The sequence below is a fragment of the Taurulus bubalis genome, assembly GCF_910589615.1.
Source record: "Taurulus bubalis genome assembly, chromosome: 12".
Lineage (NCBI taxonomy): Eukaryota > Metazoa > Chordata > Actinopteri > Perciformes > Cottidae > Taurulus > Taurulus bubalis.
The window spans coordinates 7,654,512-7,669,526 of record NC_136600.1 but is presented as its reverse complement, the minus strand read 5'-3'; the positions used below and the strand labels follow the sequence as shown (position 1 = coordinate 7,669,526).

The following is a 15,015-nucleotide window of genomic DNA, read 5'->3' as shown; positions in this document are numbered from 1 at the left end:
GTGTGTCTCTTAGTGGTTACTTTGTGTCTCTCTGTAGTCATATTGTGTCTCATAGTGGTTACTTTGTGTCTCTCTGTAGTCATATTGTGTCTCATAGTGGTTACTTTGTGTCTCTCTGTAGTCATATTGTGTCTCTCTGTAGTCATAGTGTGTCTCTTAGTGGTTACTTTGTGTCTCTCTGTAGTCATAGTGTGTCTCTCTGTAGTCATAGTGTGTCTCTTAGTGGTTACTTTGTGTCTCTCTGTAGTCATAGTGTGTCTCTTAGTGGTTACTTTGTGTCTCTCTGTAGTCATATTGTGTCTCTCTGTAGTCATAGTGTGTCTCTTAGTGGTTACTTTGTGTCTCTCTGTAGTCATAGTGTGTCTCTTAGTGGTTACTTTGTGTCTCTCTGTAGTCATATTGTGTCTCATAGTGGTTACTTTGTGTCTCTCTGTAGTCATATTGTGTCTCATAGTGGTTGCTTTGTGTCTCTTATAGTCATTCTGTGGTTGTTTTGCCCGGCTTCATAGTCATTCTGTCTTTGTGGTCATTTTGTGTCTGTTTGCAGCTGTTTTGCATCTCTTTCGAGTTGTTTTGGTCTTTTTGTGTCTCTTTGTAGTCGTTTTATGTTTCATTGTGGTCATTTTCTTGGTTAGGATGAGTCACCTTGAATGATATTTTGTAAATGAAGACCAGGGCGGCTCTTTCAGTAATCCATCTCTAAGTTATTACTATACCAATCTTTGTGTATCTTTTATATAGTAAATAATCACACTGTAATTTGTGGACATGTTTTGCTGAAAAGATATGCTTTTGTTCGTGGGCTCTTTGGGTATCTTGAAGGAAACAACACTATTTGTGTTTCACATGTGTATCATCTGCCGTAGAAATGACCTGTATCCACCCTAATCTCACCAAGAATGTCCCGGGCACCACTTGGATTTCATTTCAACGCACACAAAATGTTCTCAGTCCTGTGTGGGCATGGATGAGCATCGCCATCTTGTACAGCCAGTGCTATAGTCCGCAAGGCCATCAACAGCATCTCCTCCGTGGAAACAGTCCTTGACTTTCATATCCTCGCTGACAGGGAGGATGAAAGTCTGCTGATCGCCGTGATGAGTTCCTCCTCTCTGGAGGAAGTTGGTGTTAATCAGTCATCTCAACTGCAGCGGACTCACTCTCCTCATTAACACCTTGTTGCCTCACCACAGGCGGAAAATCCACCATGAACTAAACTCAAAAGATGTGCATACAATACTGTGTGATCTAGGGCTGAGTTAAAGGTCTCGCATTGTTTCTTTCTTTCTTTTCATGATCTTGTTGTATTGAGGTAAAGCTGCTGTTTGGAGTCTTGGCACATCACATACATATCGCATAATACCTTCAGAACTCTTCATTTCCACAGGATCTCCTGATAGATTTTTTGTTGTTGTAGTGGTTAGAAAGATGGCGACCAGAAAGGTTGTAAAGCAGGTGGGTGCATCAAGCTTTATATGACCAACAGCTTGGCCCGGTCGTACGGCACGACACAATAGAAAAAACTGTTGACGTGACATAACAGCCAAAAATAGAGTGAGGCGTACGTGAATATCAGCTTCAGTCTTCAAAATATTAACAAACAAATTTAAAATACAGGCTTTAGTCGTACTGGGTGCAATGACAATAATATTTTTTTTTCTTCTTCTTATCTACAGTGGCGACCTTTTGTCAGCAGTGCTGGGTATTTAGTTTCGATATTTAGAACCTCTCCGACGTATTTTTAAACAACTCCAAAACTCCACACACACACAAACACACGTGTTGCATCTTCTGTGGATGTGTAGAAACGGGAAAGGGATTCTTTGTTGTTTCCCACGGGGTCAGCCTACAGCACTGTGTCCTGGGGGCGATTTCTCAAAAAATAAGACCTAAAAAGGGACCCACCCGACCAGAACTACATTACAGTGGAGAGAGAGGGTCTTGCACTAAATTTGGAAATGTACTATAATCAAGGAGGCACTTGCAAAAGCTGCTTTTCCACGATAACTTTAAAACGCCTTAAGGGCCATGTTTCCATGATGGAGAATAGGTTTCCGTGGGAACAATCAGTGGCACCCACTGGCATGGAAAACATGGCTCATGTTTTGTGGTCTCCTGACAGTGAGAAAGGGGACCGGGATTATAGAGACCACAGTAGTATGTTATAATATACAACACAGAGGACATCATCAGTCCTTTTTGTTTGCCCAAGGAAACCATCAAGAGCCGGGCCGATGAGGCAGCACAGGTGCTGGGCTTTGAGGTGCGTTGAGATTTCGTGGAATCGAAACGTTTTCATGTTACATTCATCAGAATGTCCTTGTCAGAATTTGTCCAGAAGCAGTTTGATGCTGTTTCACAAGCAGTCGTGTGTCTTAATTTAAATCGGTCATCTTTAATATAGTCAACAACTACAAAGTCCTAAGATCGAAGTCTATCTTTGTGAAACCGGCCACTGTCGGCCCTCCATCTCTGAAGTGGACAGCGGCCGCAAGTGTAATTTACAACATGGGAATTGTCTGAATTTACAACATGCCCTGAAGCCTCGGGGGCTTATCTCCTCTCCTCTGGTCCAGGTTTAATGAACAGCACTCATGTGGAACACTAGGGCTGCAGCAATATCCAAACAACTACACTTACCTACAAGAAAAGACACACACACACACTCTCAGGTCTTGAGGGCTCTTTCCCCATGACTTTACATTGCGTTTCAGCGGGACAGTCGCCACAATTCCTTTCCATGTCCCAGTCCACACCTTGTCCGTCAGACGTTGGTGCAGTTGGTGGAGGGCGGCGTGTCGGCCTTGCTGCGGATCTCCTTGATGTCGTTGAGCGGGGAGTCACTGGCACCGATCTGGCATTTGAACACCTGCTTGTACGCCTTCCGGAAGTTCTCCGACAGGAAGGCGTAGATGACCGGGTTAACGGATGAGTTGCTGTACGCCAGGCAGTGGGCGGCCACCCGGAGCACAAAGGAGGCCTGGTTCAGCGGGAAGGTCCCGAACTCCACCCACAGGTGCACGACGTGGTGAGGGAGCCAAGAGAGGCAGAACACCACCACCACCACCAAGACGGTTTGAGCAGTCTGCGAGCCGCACATTGGGAACAGAGAGGAGGAGGAGAGATTTAGTCAGCCTGCAGGGACAGCAGTGAGAACATTAATGCTGTCTTCAGACTCAAATCACATTCAGGATAATAGAATGAAGTTAGGTTTTCTTTTGTTTTCAATCTGCTGCTGCTTCAGTCTTTATTCTCATTCCATCGCGTGCTGCTATACACCAAAAATGTTGCCGTATATCATCTATGGATGACACATTCCCTTCATTTCAACTGCAGCTAGTGATATCATTTTTCTGTTACTTTCACTGAATAACTTTGGAATTATTATCTTTTAATACAGAGGGGACATCCTGGTCAAAGTGAGAATATAATGTTTCAAATTACTGAGCAGCAGATAAATGAAAAAAATTAAATACTGATATGAACCTGCATACTCTGAGTTACTGGTATATATGTGTTATTGTGAAGCACAGATGTTAGCATGGTGCTAATTCAATTGTATCATTAAATAAGTTGGGCAACATGCCATTCCCAAAATATTTCCATAAAGCTGCATTAATTATTTTGTTTTGGCACATTATCAATGCTATCATGGCAAAGGTGTCAGCAGAAGTTGCCTGTTTTAAACGTCACGTGGGCGCAGAGCAACACCAGCGTTGTGTTTTTGGCAATCTGGGGATGTTCGCCTGCTAGTGACTGAGCTCGTCCATCTGCTGTGTGGTGCTGGGTAATTATCGGTGTCGGGTCTTTTCACCAAAAAACAGCTGCCTGCTGCCGCTTGAAAACACAGATAATAGTCAAATGCGGACTGAAAAATTAGAACAATGTGTAAAAAGATGGGAACATTTATCATTTAGGTGATTGACTTGGTGATAATTCTCTATGGGTTTGTTACTATGAGCTGTATTTCCTTCTTACAGTAGACCCACATTCATATTCATGGCATTATAAAAGCCACAACTGTATTAAAATTACATAAATCACATTATCCTCATCGGTAGATGTTTTCATCGCCCTCATATGACATTGATGCACAGTAGATACTTAGATAATGTGCGTGATAAGTGGGTAAAAAGGACATAAAGTGCATCTCATTCCAGCCTTGTACGTGTCTCCAGAGCTACATATTTGAGCTTTTCATCCATAACACTTGTTTGGCCTTGGTCGTCATAGGTTGAACACTGACTTGAATGTAATAAGAAATATAATAACATATAATAAAAACCTCCATGAGGAGAAAACACTGTAAAGTCAATAGTGTCCACTTGCAGAATATGACCGTAGACTGAGATGCGTTTGCTCTGCTGCTCTCAACAACAGGACGTGTTCTCTCTTGCAGTTACCACTTACAGTAGAACCTTTTATAAGACACACAAATAAGATGCATGATGGACTCACAATGAGAACCAGATATATCATATAAAACATGGAAACTTCATGTGACAACTATGGCAAACCAATGCTGTGCTGTATGTTATTTTTTCAAAACATCTAATTACATGCTGTCTGGTTTGCTGAGCCCCTTCACTGCATTTCTAGGTTGCAAGTGCATGTATTTTAGGATACTGAGAAGCCACAAATTATTAGAAATGCTGCTAGTTTTGTTCGAGATAAGTTAGAAATGACCAATAAAACGTGTCCAATCTTGCCATTTGACCATGTAGCTATCAGAAATCCCATGATCTTGGTTTGATTTAAGTGCGAAGTAACACATTGAGCAGGAAAAGCTGCAGAGTCATACAGAATCACAAACGCAGCATCGCAGATAAATGAGACATAAATAAATGCATTCAATCATTCTGAATTACAATACTGGCCTTTGACTGATACAGACTTTAGATGTAACAAGATTCTACGATGACCAATTGAATTGAACTTTTCCCACTTCATGTCCTTTTGAGTAGCACAGCACAGCAACCATTCACACACTTTGACGACGCTCCATATACCATATGAATTCTGGGTAAAGCCTAATTTATGGTTCTCCGTCAGGTGACGCCGTTGTTGAGCATTCAAAGTTCTGCGTCGAGGGACCGCGTTGCTCTGCAATTAACCGCCATGCCGCCAGGGGGGTGTGCCTGTGTGGCTGTGCTATAGCTGAATCCTTGCTTTTTCTTCCGGTCACAGTAAACAATGGCGACCAAGTTGGGGCGGCTGCATTTGGAGTTGGAGCTCATCAATATTGAAGAGCAAATGCTTGTATTGCAAATGTTGAAGCGCAGGCGACAGAGAAGACGTTTGCGGAGGTGGTGTAGGAAGACAGACCGGAAAAAGCAACTGCCGGAAATTACGTTCTGAGCGGACCAATCACAGCGCTTGCGGTCCACGTCAACGCGACGCGTAGTTAGGATTTTTTGGAGGTGCACGTCAGGCTACGGCGTAGGGGTCCGCGTCGACGGCGTAGCCCCGACGTGACGGACCCGACCTGACGGAGAACCATAAATTAGGCTTAACACTCATTGCCGTTTTTTGCATTCGGGGCACCACCAGAGGGCGCTGTCGTACTGAAGGCGTTTACTCCTTTCTATACTTGTGTGTAATATTTAACTACAGTACGATTTAGCACTTTAGCAAACAGTGGAAATAAAATGTTTGGGACCACATCGACCGGATGACTTAATCATATCTCAAGAAGGAAAAGATTTAAAAAAAAGATCATTCAACCGTTAATGGTTCAAAAGGAAAACTTGGCTAACGGCTAGGACATTATCCACGTCTTCTTTCGGAGGGAAAACTGTCTGGACAGCAAGTCTTTTTAAGACTTTTACAAAAAATTTCAGAAATGCTGGTAAAACACAAAAGTTGTGCATCACATGTGAATAGTGCCATCAGGTTAGTTAGGCCTACTGGGACGGTACAGCAGCATTGAAAAATACAACCGTCAGACTGAAGAAAAAAAGGTGTTCTTGGCAGAAACATAACCTGTACAAAACCTGAACTGGAATGTACGAAAATTGCCCCTCGTGGACATGAATTTGAGAATTTGTGCAAGAAAGAGTCGAGTCTAAGGAACCATTATGATGCTCAACCCAATCTTAAGGGCACTTCAGCCATTATTCAAAACAAACTTTTGCATGTACAATGTTTACAAGGATGAGGTTGCTCAACAGCTGGCAAATGCACCACAAATGAGACCACAGATGTGTCACAAATGAACCTAACTCGCTCAGCGTAAACATGTGACGGGCCATGCGGTAATGAGTGGAAGTCTACTTGGAGTTCAGACTCTTGGCCTCCAGGGGAATTTTAAAAGCAGAACAGTTAATGCTTTGCGGGAAAGCTGCAAGAAGCTCAACAAGTGTTTGGACAACATTCACACACAAGAGGGACGGGATAGGGTGACCTTCAACACGGCCTGTCCATGCACCTGCTGGAACCAAAGCTCCTACAGCTACTGCAGTTTTATTCTGAGCCCATGCCAGAAGTGGACATTCTGTACAATGCACTGCATTTGTGGCTGGCACCAACCAGGCAATAGACACCTTCAAGAGGAATGTAGGGCATCTCAAAGAAGGAGCTGATGTGATTGTGCGAGAAAGCGGAGCAGAAGGGAATAAGAGGAAGAAACTCGACACGGCTGCAATCATGGAGGAGGCCAGCGACACCGTGTCAAGTCAAGTGGAGGAGAGGTTTCCTTAAAAGTGACCATTGATTGCACACTTTCTCCAAAGTTTGTGAAATGGCTGAACTAGAATGTGCTGTTAAACTATGGCCAAGAGCGGGGCGACCGTGGCACAGTGGTGAGCAGGGTAGTCCTCCAATCAGAGGATTGGCGGCTCGATCCCCGGCTCCACTAGCCCGTGTCGATGTGTCCTTGAACAAGACACTTAACCCTAAATTGCTCCCGTAGCTGCGCCTACGGCGTATGAATGTTAGATAGTTCTGATGTGGCACCTTGCATGGTAGCTCCTCTCATCAGTGGGTGAATGATTCCTATGTAAAGCATCTTTGAGTATGAAAAACTAGCAAAGTAAACTGAGCAAAGACATCATCGCACTTTCTACATTAAAGTCCATTCATGAAAACAACCTCCGGGAGGCCTTGTCTGAATCCGCCGCACTCATCATCATCACAACACCAATGACCGGCACTGAATCCAAGAGAAACATCCATCGCAGTGTCTCTCCTCTCACTCACTCATTGGTTGTTCCAGTGTCATATATCTATGATATGTTTGGATTGCATCAGAGGGGTTATTTACAAAGTGATGGGCAGAGAGTTTACTTGCTGCTCCCAATGAACACGGTCGACAGAGACCAGTTTGACGATATACGCCAATGGCAATTAGCATCAGTTAGCGGTTACTTTGGCAACAAGTGAAGCTATCTGTCCATCACCACTGCATATAGCACCTCGCTACTATATTCCCTGTCGTCAATCTGATCTCGTAACACGTAATGGCATCTGTATAACATGTCGTGATGGTTCCTCTGCAGTTGAGTTCAATGACATTGTTCCCATGACATGACAGTTTAATGTTAACCTAACAGAAGAAGCTAAATGGGTTTTTTTTGGTTTGATAATTATCTATGGCACATTTGGGACAGATTATGTTGTCTTTGTTAATGTCTAGTCTAATTGCATTAAGAAATGACATCATAAACATAATCAAAAACATTAATAAAGAATCCTTAATTAATCTCTACGAGGGTCCCATGTCAGGCTTACGCACAACCCTTCAAATAAAGTTTAATCAAATTCTGTCTCTACTCGTTCCAACATTTCATTGAAGTGATACCACATATCCAGAAAGTGAAATATTCTGAGATGCGATCCTTTATGTCCTATTAAATCACGTCGAAGTTTCAAATCTCTTTGTGTCCTTTCACACATCAGAATCCCCTACTGCATTCAGAGTTACTTTTCTGCAGTCTTGAACAATCGTGTTGATACAACATGGGTGTACAGTATAATGAAAGAATGAGGAGATTTTTTTTCTTTGTACCAAAAAGCACAAAACCTTTTTCCGAAGTGGAGATTAGAAAAGTAGACCTTCTCAATGTTGCACAAAAAGTGTTTTCTGCTTTAGTCGGTGAATGTGGGAACACTTCATGCTTGAAAATACAGGGTTATGTAAATGTTGTCTCCATCTCGCTTCTCAGTGTAGCAGCAGTCGCAACGGTTTACAGTGAAAACGGTAATACACCCACTGTGCACTGCCTGCCTCTCACTAAAAATAATCAATACAGTCAATCAATACAGAAAATGAATGCAGGAGAATAAACAAAGAGGAATGTCAGAAATACATTTACGAACCGTCCAACCAAAATCATTATATATATTAATACAAACAGTTGTACCTCTGATTGATAAGCAGAAGGACAGTAATGACGGTGGATGTAAATTCTGTGCAGTCTGATGAAATGCTTCATGATCATCATTCAAATTCTCAGTCAATATCCAGAGATATATCAGCCCCGCCACACGCAAGCAAACACACAACACACACACACACACACACACACACACACACACACACACACACACACACACACACACACACACACACACACAGAGACACAAAGGCAGAGACACAGTAGCCAGGGAGAGGTTCCCACAGAGCAGCAACTTTATAACCATGCTTTGCTTTGTTTGGATAGCCTCCATAACACATTCATATCTTCTCCTCAGCCCCACAAGAGCCATCAGTTAGTCTAATGCAAACAGCAGCATCAACACAGGAAGACAGAACTAATATAATTTATGCCTTCCAGCGTCTCCTCTCCGCCCACTGCGGCTCTACTTGTAATCCTGATCTGTTGAAAGCTAGCCGGTCCCCGCGAAGCTGTCAAGATGTGTTTTTTGACGTTGACATATGAAGTGAACAATGATCAATCGCATTGTGTCAGTGTACAGTATATTTGGCGCCGGCGGCCTTCAGTTTACGCTAGCCAGTTCAATTCTAGCTATTACAAGTGTTACCTAACATCAGTCAGGTTGCACTTTGGGTAATTTATCAAAGTCTTTTTTGTTTTTGTTACCTCACGAACAACATTATGATGACGGGACTTCCTCTCCCATCCTGAGCGTATCTCATAACTCTGAAGACACAAAACAAAATAATGCACTTCACTTTTGGGGATCCTTCCGATTGGCTCCCCATAATGAGGGTGTTTAGTTGGCCCCTCATGTGGGTTTGACTGTCAAACTGAAAATATTGCGAAAACATTTTTTATTTCTTTAATGTGACTTTAAATTGCCATTGAAGCCACTGAGAATCTATTGCGTGTTTTTGAGTGGCAGTTTATCCGATAAGCACAGTAACGCTCAGTACAGGATAGTAACTCTCGAGCAGCTTGGTCCTTCTCACTCCCCGTCTCAGTTTACAGACTCTAATCATTTCGAGGAAACTCCTAAAACCCACAGTGCTAATTGCAGTCTTTTTAACCCCTGGTTCTGCACTGAGAATCCATGAAAAACATTGTTGCTAAGTAAAATTGAGTCCAACACTTTGGTATTTAAAAAACATTAACCAGAAGCCATTAAACAAAAAACAATCTCATTTAAGATTTCCGTTATCTGACCACCACATAAAACCAGTAGTGTAAAAGAGATTAATTAACAGTGGATTTATCATATCTATGCACCAACAACTTCCAGAAAGATTAATAAAGATTTACTACTTTTTATTTTCCTTACTGATATCCGATTTTTCTCGAAACCAATCACGAGACACCTACATATCCGCCTGAATCTAATAGCCTCGGACGTCAAGCGATATTGAGAAGACATGTAGACGTAGAGCCGGTCCTTGAGCGAGACAAAGGCTGTGGCGTTGGTGTATGAACGGGGACATGATGATGTGTAGCGTGAGGTGCTTTGAGTGGTATCAAGGCTCATCTTAAGTCCCATCTACGCAGCACCTACAGTACCACAGCTGTTTTTCTTCTTCATATCAGCATGCCAGACGAATCAGTCGACTCAAATTGGGTGGAGTGGGCGGATACAGAGCTCTGGACCAAGGCAAGCTGTCTGATTCCTACAGAGGGTGATAAGAAGTTTGCCTCGATGTATTTCACAACAGCAGTGGGAGTAGCCTTGCTCTTCCCAGCTGTCACTGACATTATGTTGCACAGGGCGAGTGGTGAGCTGCACGAACTGATGATTAAACACTCTTTCCACCAAAGGCACGGAGCGTTCTGCTGCAATTTATTTATTTTCCTCTTTGTGAAACCACATAATGCTTCACGACAGCGCATTAAAGGAGCTGGCAAACACGACACGACCCCCATGATTATTTGTTAACACTATACTTGATTCCAAACAGCCACAATGTATTCTTGGTTTTAATGGTTCCCTGAATTGTCTGGGACAATGAGCAGTTTGAGTGTCCTGTGTCCTGCAACCACAAGGTAGCCGTTTCGAATTTCATGTATGTATGACAAAATGTATATGTAATATGATGATGTAATAACGTTTTTTAAGTTTAAGTTTATCTAAACTTACTAATACTGCTCACCATGTGATCTATTTTAAGATGCCACCTGTTCTATTCAGCTGTGTGCTTGGTTGATAGCAGCAGCCCTCGATGTACAGACCTTAAAGATCAGCAATTAACACGTTATAGCTTGTTTCCTCCGTACGTAAACTGATGGGGAACGGTACTTAATGTGAGATCGCTAGGCAACCAGGGGAGACTTCAGGAAGTCACTGCAAGAAATAGTTCTCCACATAACTGTCCGTAGGGCCGCAATGGGTTGCTTTTTTATGTTTCATGTTTTTGGTTATTATCCATCTGTTGTCTCTAACTACTTATCCAAAGTGTGCTGGAGCCAGATCCCAGGGGACACTGGGAAAGAGGCCGGGTACACCCTGGACCGTTGGGGCGTATATCACACATTTCATCACAATGAGATGATTATTTGGACCACAATATATTTTTTTTGCTGATATCACAAGGTCTGTCAAGATACTATTTTGATTCGATTCAATTCCGATTGATTTGAGAAAATGTAATTTGCCCAGTTTTATTACTGGGCTCTTCCAGACAATAAGAAAAATGTATAAGAATGACTGAACATATTAATTCAGTGCATAAATGTCCTCACATTATCCCCGACTATGAGACCATAAAACACACTTTTTTTGGTGCTACTTTTCTATGAAAATGTCAAAAATGAACTAATTGATTATTTCAAATGGTTTCATGTTTTTTTGAGGGAGTAAATGGGTTAATAGAACACAACAATAACAATTAAAAAAATTATCAGATCTACTTGACTCCTAATGCTCATGTATTATTCATTGTCCATTGATTGTACACGTTTATGTCACAGGATTGAAGGAGTAGGAAGTTGTGCGCTTAGCGATAGTGACCTTCTGATCAAAGTAAAAAGGGTTAGCTCTGAAGTTAGCCGCAATTTCATTTCAGGAGCGCTCTAGGTGAGCCAACCGTAAAGGTTGATCTTCTCATTTTAGTGACAAGCCGCTCACCACACACACACACACACACACACACACACACACACACACACACACACACACACACACACACACACACACGCATGCACGCACGCACATTGGATTGAAGTTGTTGATGCCTTACTCAAATTGAATATGTATGTGTGTGTGTGTGTGTGTGTGTGTGTGTGTGTGTGTGTGTGTGTGTGTGTGTGTGTGTGTCAACAGTCCGTTCTAACGTCGTAGTTTTACACTTGCTATCCTACCTTGTTAAATTATGTACAACAGTCCGGCTTTAATGCACTGTTTGCTTACTGTTTGTCACAAAGCTGTCAGTGTAACTTTTCCTCTGTGTATTCTCGCTTCGAACTCTGCACAGTTGGATCAGAATGTGAAATTCCTGTTTTCAGCATCAGTCAGTAAAGCATGTGTGTGTGTGGGTTGGGGGGGGGGGGGGGGGGGGGGCATGGTGCGTATCAAAGCACATCCACATCCTTATTAATTCCTCTCCTCCCAGTCGGCACTCTTTGGTTTCATAGCACGAGGCCAGCTGTGAAAGACAACGGACAGACAGACAGACAATCAAGCGGGCGACAGCAGATAACTGGCTCTCAGGGGAAGCTAAATGACCGGGAATAATGAAGGCTAGATGGGGGTTTGATTGCACATCGCCTTTTAGACACACTTTTCTCGAGTGTGCCAGTTAACCGTATGCATAATACCATTAATATTCATCATTTTGGCCCCAAGGAACAACAGAGACGATGGGAACACTTTCCTTTGACTGCCTTTAGAGTTGGAGGGAATCAGGGTAACGCGCACAGGACTGCGTGTTAGTGTGATGTACTACATATCTTCCTGAAGGCAGAGGACACTGACCCCTGCTATCAACCAAACCATACGTGGGCTAAATAAAAGGCTGCTGCTTAGTGAACTGTATGACATGCATGGATCCAGAGAGATGGGTATTTCAATTAAACTCCAACTTTGTTAAAAAAACTAAAATAATGAGGTAAAAGATGACATCTTTTCATCATCCATCATCACCGTTGGAAACGTTACCATCATCATGGCAGGTAATTGTTTGATTTTGAATGCAAGTGTTCAGGTGGTCACTGATATGTTTTTTTTTTTACAGTTGAACTTGTCAGAGTCATATTGTCAACAAGTAACACATTATCCCATCTGTGTATGTTTTACAGTGTTTATTCAGTGTGCCCCTCCCTCTGATTACAGTCAGACAAGTTTGCTGCCACATGGCCACGACACCCCCACTCTCATAGCCTCATACGTACCTTTTTCTTTGACGCCTCTGACTTTTTGGACATATTTCTTAGTTTTTTGTGCAAGTGATTTAAAACCTGTAAGCAAGGAAATAGAAGTAAGCTATATTTTTGGATTGTTCAAAAACAAAACAAAAGTCCACAATCATCCCCGTGCCCCGCGTGAATAGCTCTCCTTACCTTTGCGTAACAGAAGATGATCAGCAGCAGAGGCAGGACGTAACCAAACACAAAGGTGCAAACCACATAGACCTTCTTCTGGTTTGGGGGCCACACTTCCCAGCAATACGTGTGATTCTCTCCTCTGTGGAAAATGTTCTGGTAGTACATGACTGGCGCAGCCATGGCCAGGGAGAGTACCCAAATCACCACCACCCCAATCAACGCATGCTTCGCCACCCGGATAGAGGAGGACTTTCTGGAGTGCACAATGGCGATGTATCGGTCCACGGACATGGCCGACAGGGTGAAGATGCTCACCAGCATGGACACGGTGAAGAAATAGTGGATGAATTTGCAAATGAATGCGCCCAAGACCCACGTTGGCAGCATGTAGACGGTGGACTGGAACGGGATGCAGAAGAGCAGGTAGGACAGGTCCGCGATGCTCAGGTTGAGGATGAATATGTTGGTGGTGCTGCGCGGTTTCCCCGGTTTGCTCCGGGCCAGCACGGTGATCACCATGGAGTTGCCCAGCACCCCGAGCGAAAAGATGAGCCCGAAAACCAGCAGCGTGATGAAATTATCCGTGCCGATCCCGAACAAAAGTTTTTCGTCCTCTTCCTCCGCTCTGCTGAGGTTCCACGGCTCATCCAAGAGCCACACAGACTCCGACAAGTTCATGATTTTTTTTTATTTTTGTGTGTCCCCCTCACCCACCCGACACACACACACACCCCTAGTTTAGATGAACTTGGAACGCGGCACAATAAATGACCTATGAGAGGTGTGCGCGCCGCTGCTGCTTCATGAGCGTGTGGTCCGGCGCGTCTCCATCAGCTTTCTTGCTTCTATATCTCAAGTTTCCTGCTGAATGCCTCGCCTTATTATTTCCCCTCACATTCGAATAGGTGTAAAACAAGCTATGTTCCTCTCTGTGAGGCATGCATCAGGGTTCTGGCCGCTGCGCGTCTTGGAGCTGGTCCTGGAGCGCACCTGACGCGTCTGCGCACCGATCCACTCTGGAGCCTGCTTCTTTGCGTGAGGACTTTTCCCCCACACATTAGAGAAGGGGCTGGGTTGTGTCATTCGCGTCAGCACCCAGTGTAGCCTACCACCTCCCGAGAAATACTGCTGGTGGAAGAAAAGAAAAAAAGGAATATTTATCTGGATGCGTTTAGTTTCTGAAACCACTCATGTACAATTTGGATGCCAGAGGCCAATTGTAATTTTCTAAGTCAGACTTAATTAGTTCTGACACAGTATGTCTCAGATGGAAATGTCACTGTGATTATTCGACTAAATTGCCAAACATTGCTAAGTAGCACACACAAGAATCCCGTGTGGCAGTCTTGCTGATTGCCTTATTTAGGGATCATTGTCTTTTTTCATGGAGGAGAAATAAGCGTTAAAAATAATACAATGATATGATAGTTGTGCTGTGTGTGTGTGTGTGTGTGTGTGTGTGTGTGTGTGTGTGTGTGTGTGTGTGTGTGTGTGTGTGTGTGTGTGTGTGTGTGTGTGTGTGTGTGAGACACGAAATATGAAATAAGATCTGAGGTGACTCTGAAATGAACAGAACACATATATACAGTAATAGTAATAGTATAGTAAGTATTTTAATTTTTTGTATATGTGTTATTAATGTTTTGTGTATGTGTTACTTTCCTTCTCCTTAAGAGCAGGAAAGTAAAGCAAGCAAACAAAAGTAAATAAATAAATAAAATAAGGTAAGAAAACATTTTAATAAAATATGAATAATAATGAATCAAAAATACATACCCACCCCCACACACAGCCTTCATGGTCGTTCACACAGAGTGTGTGTCATGTCATCTTTTTGACCAAAAGCCATGTTGAACTCCGTCAGGATGAGCAGATTCCACAAATAACCAAAGATTCATTTTGAGGTCCTATTTTTTAAATGTGTTCCAGTTCTTGATGACATTTCTATTGTGTAAAGTATTGGCCTTTTGTAAAATGTGATGGAAAACCCTCTATCCCATGGTTCACTGATAGCACATGATTGAAATACTCTAGCAATCTCCAGAATCACAAAGAGCTGCCTCTGCTCTACACGCTTCATCAATTAACAAGCTGGCCATGTGCAGTT

General features: G+C 43.0%; 1 protein-coding gene across 1 annotated transcript; it reads right to left on the bottom strand.

The window, feature by feature from the left end:
• Nucleotides 1-2,764: 2,764 nt before the first annotated feature.
• On the bottom strand, nucleotides 2,765-13,586 carry LOC306744317 (galanin receptor type 1-like; the record flags this gene model as incomplete). Its single annotated transcript, XM_079226935.1, has 3 exons — nucleotides 2,765-3,085; nucleotides 12,756-12,821; nucleotides 12,924-13,586. 3 exons carry the CDS (start codon nucleotides 13,584-13,586, stop codon nucleotides 2,765-2,767), a joined length of 1,050 nt encoding a protein of 349 aa, XP_079083061.1.
• Nucleotides 13,587-15,015: the final 1,429 nt, after the last annotated feature.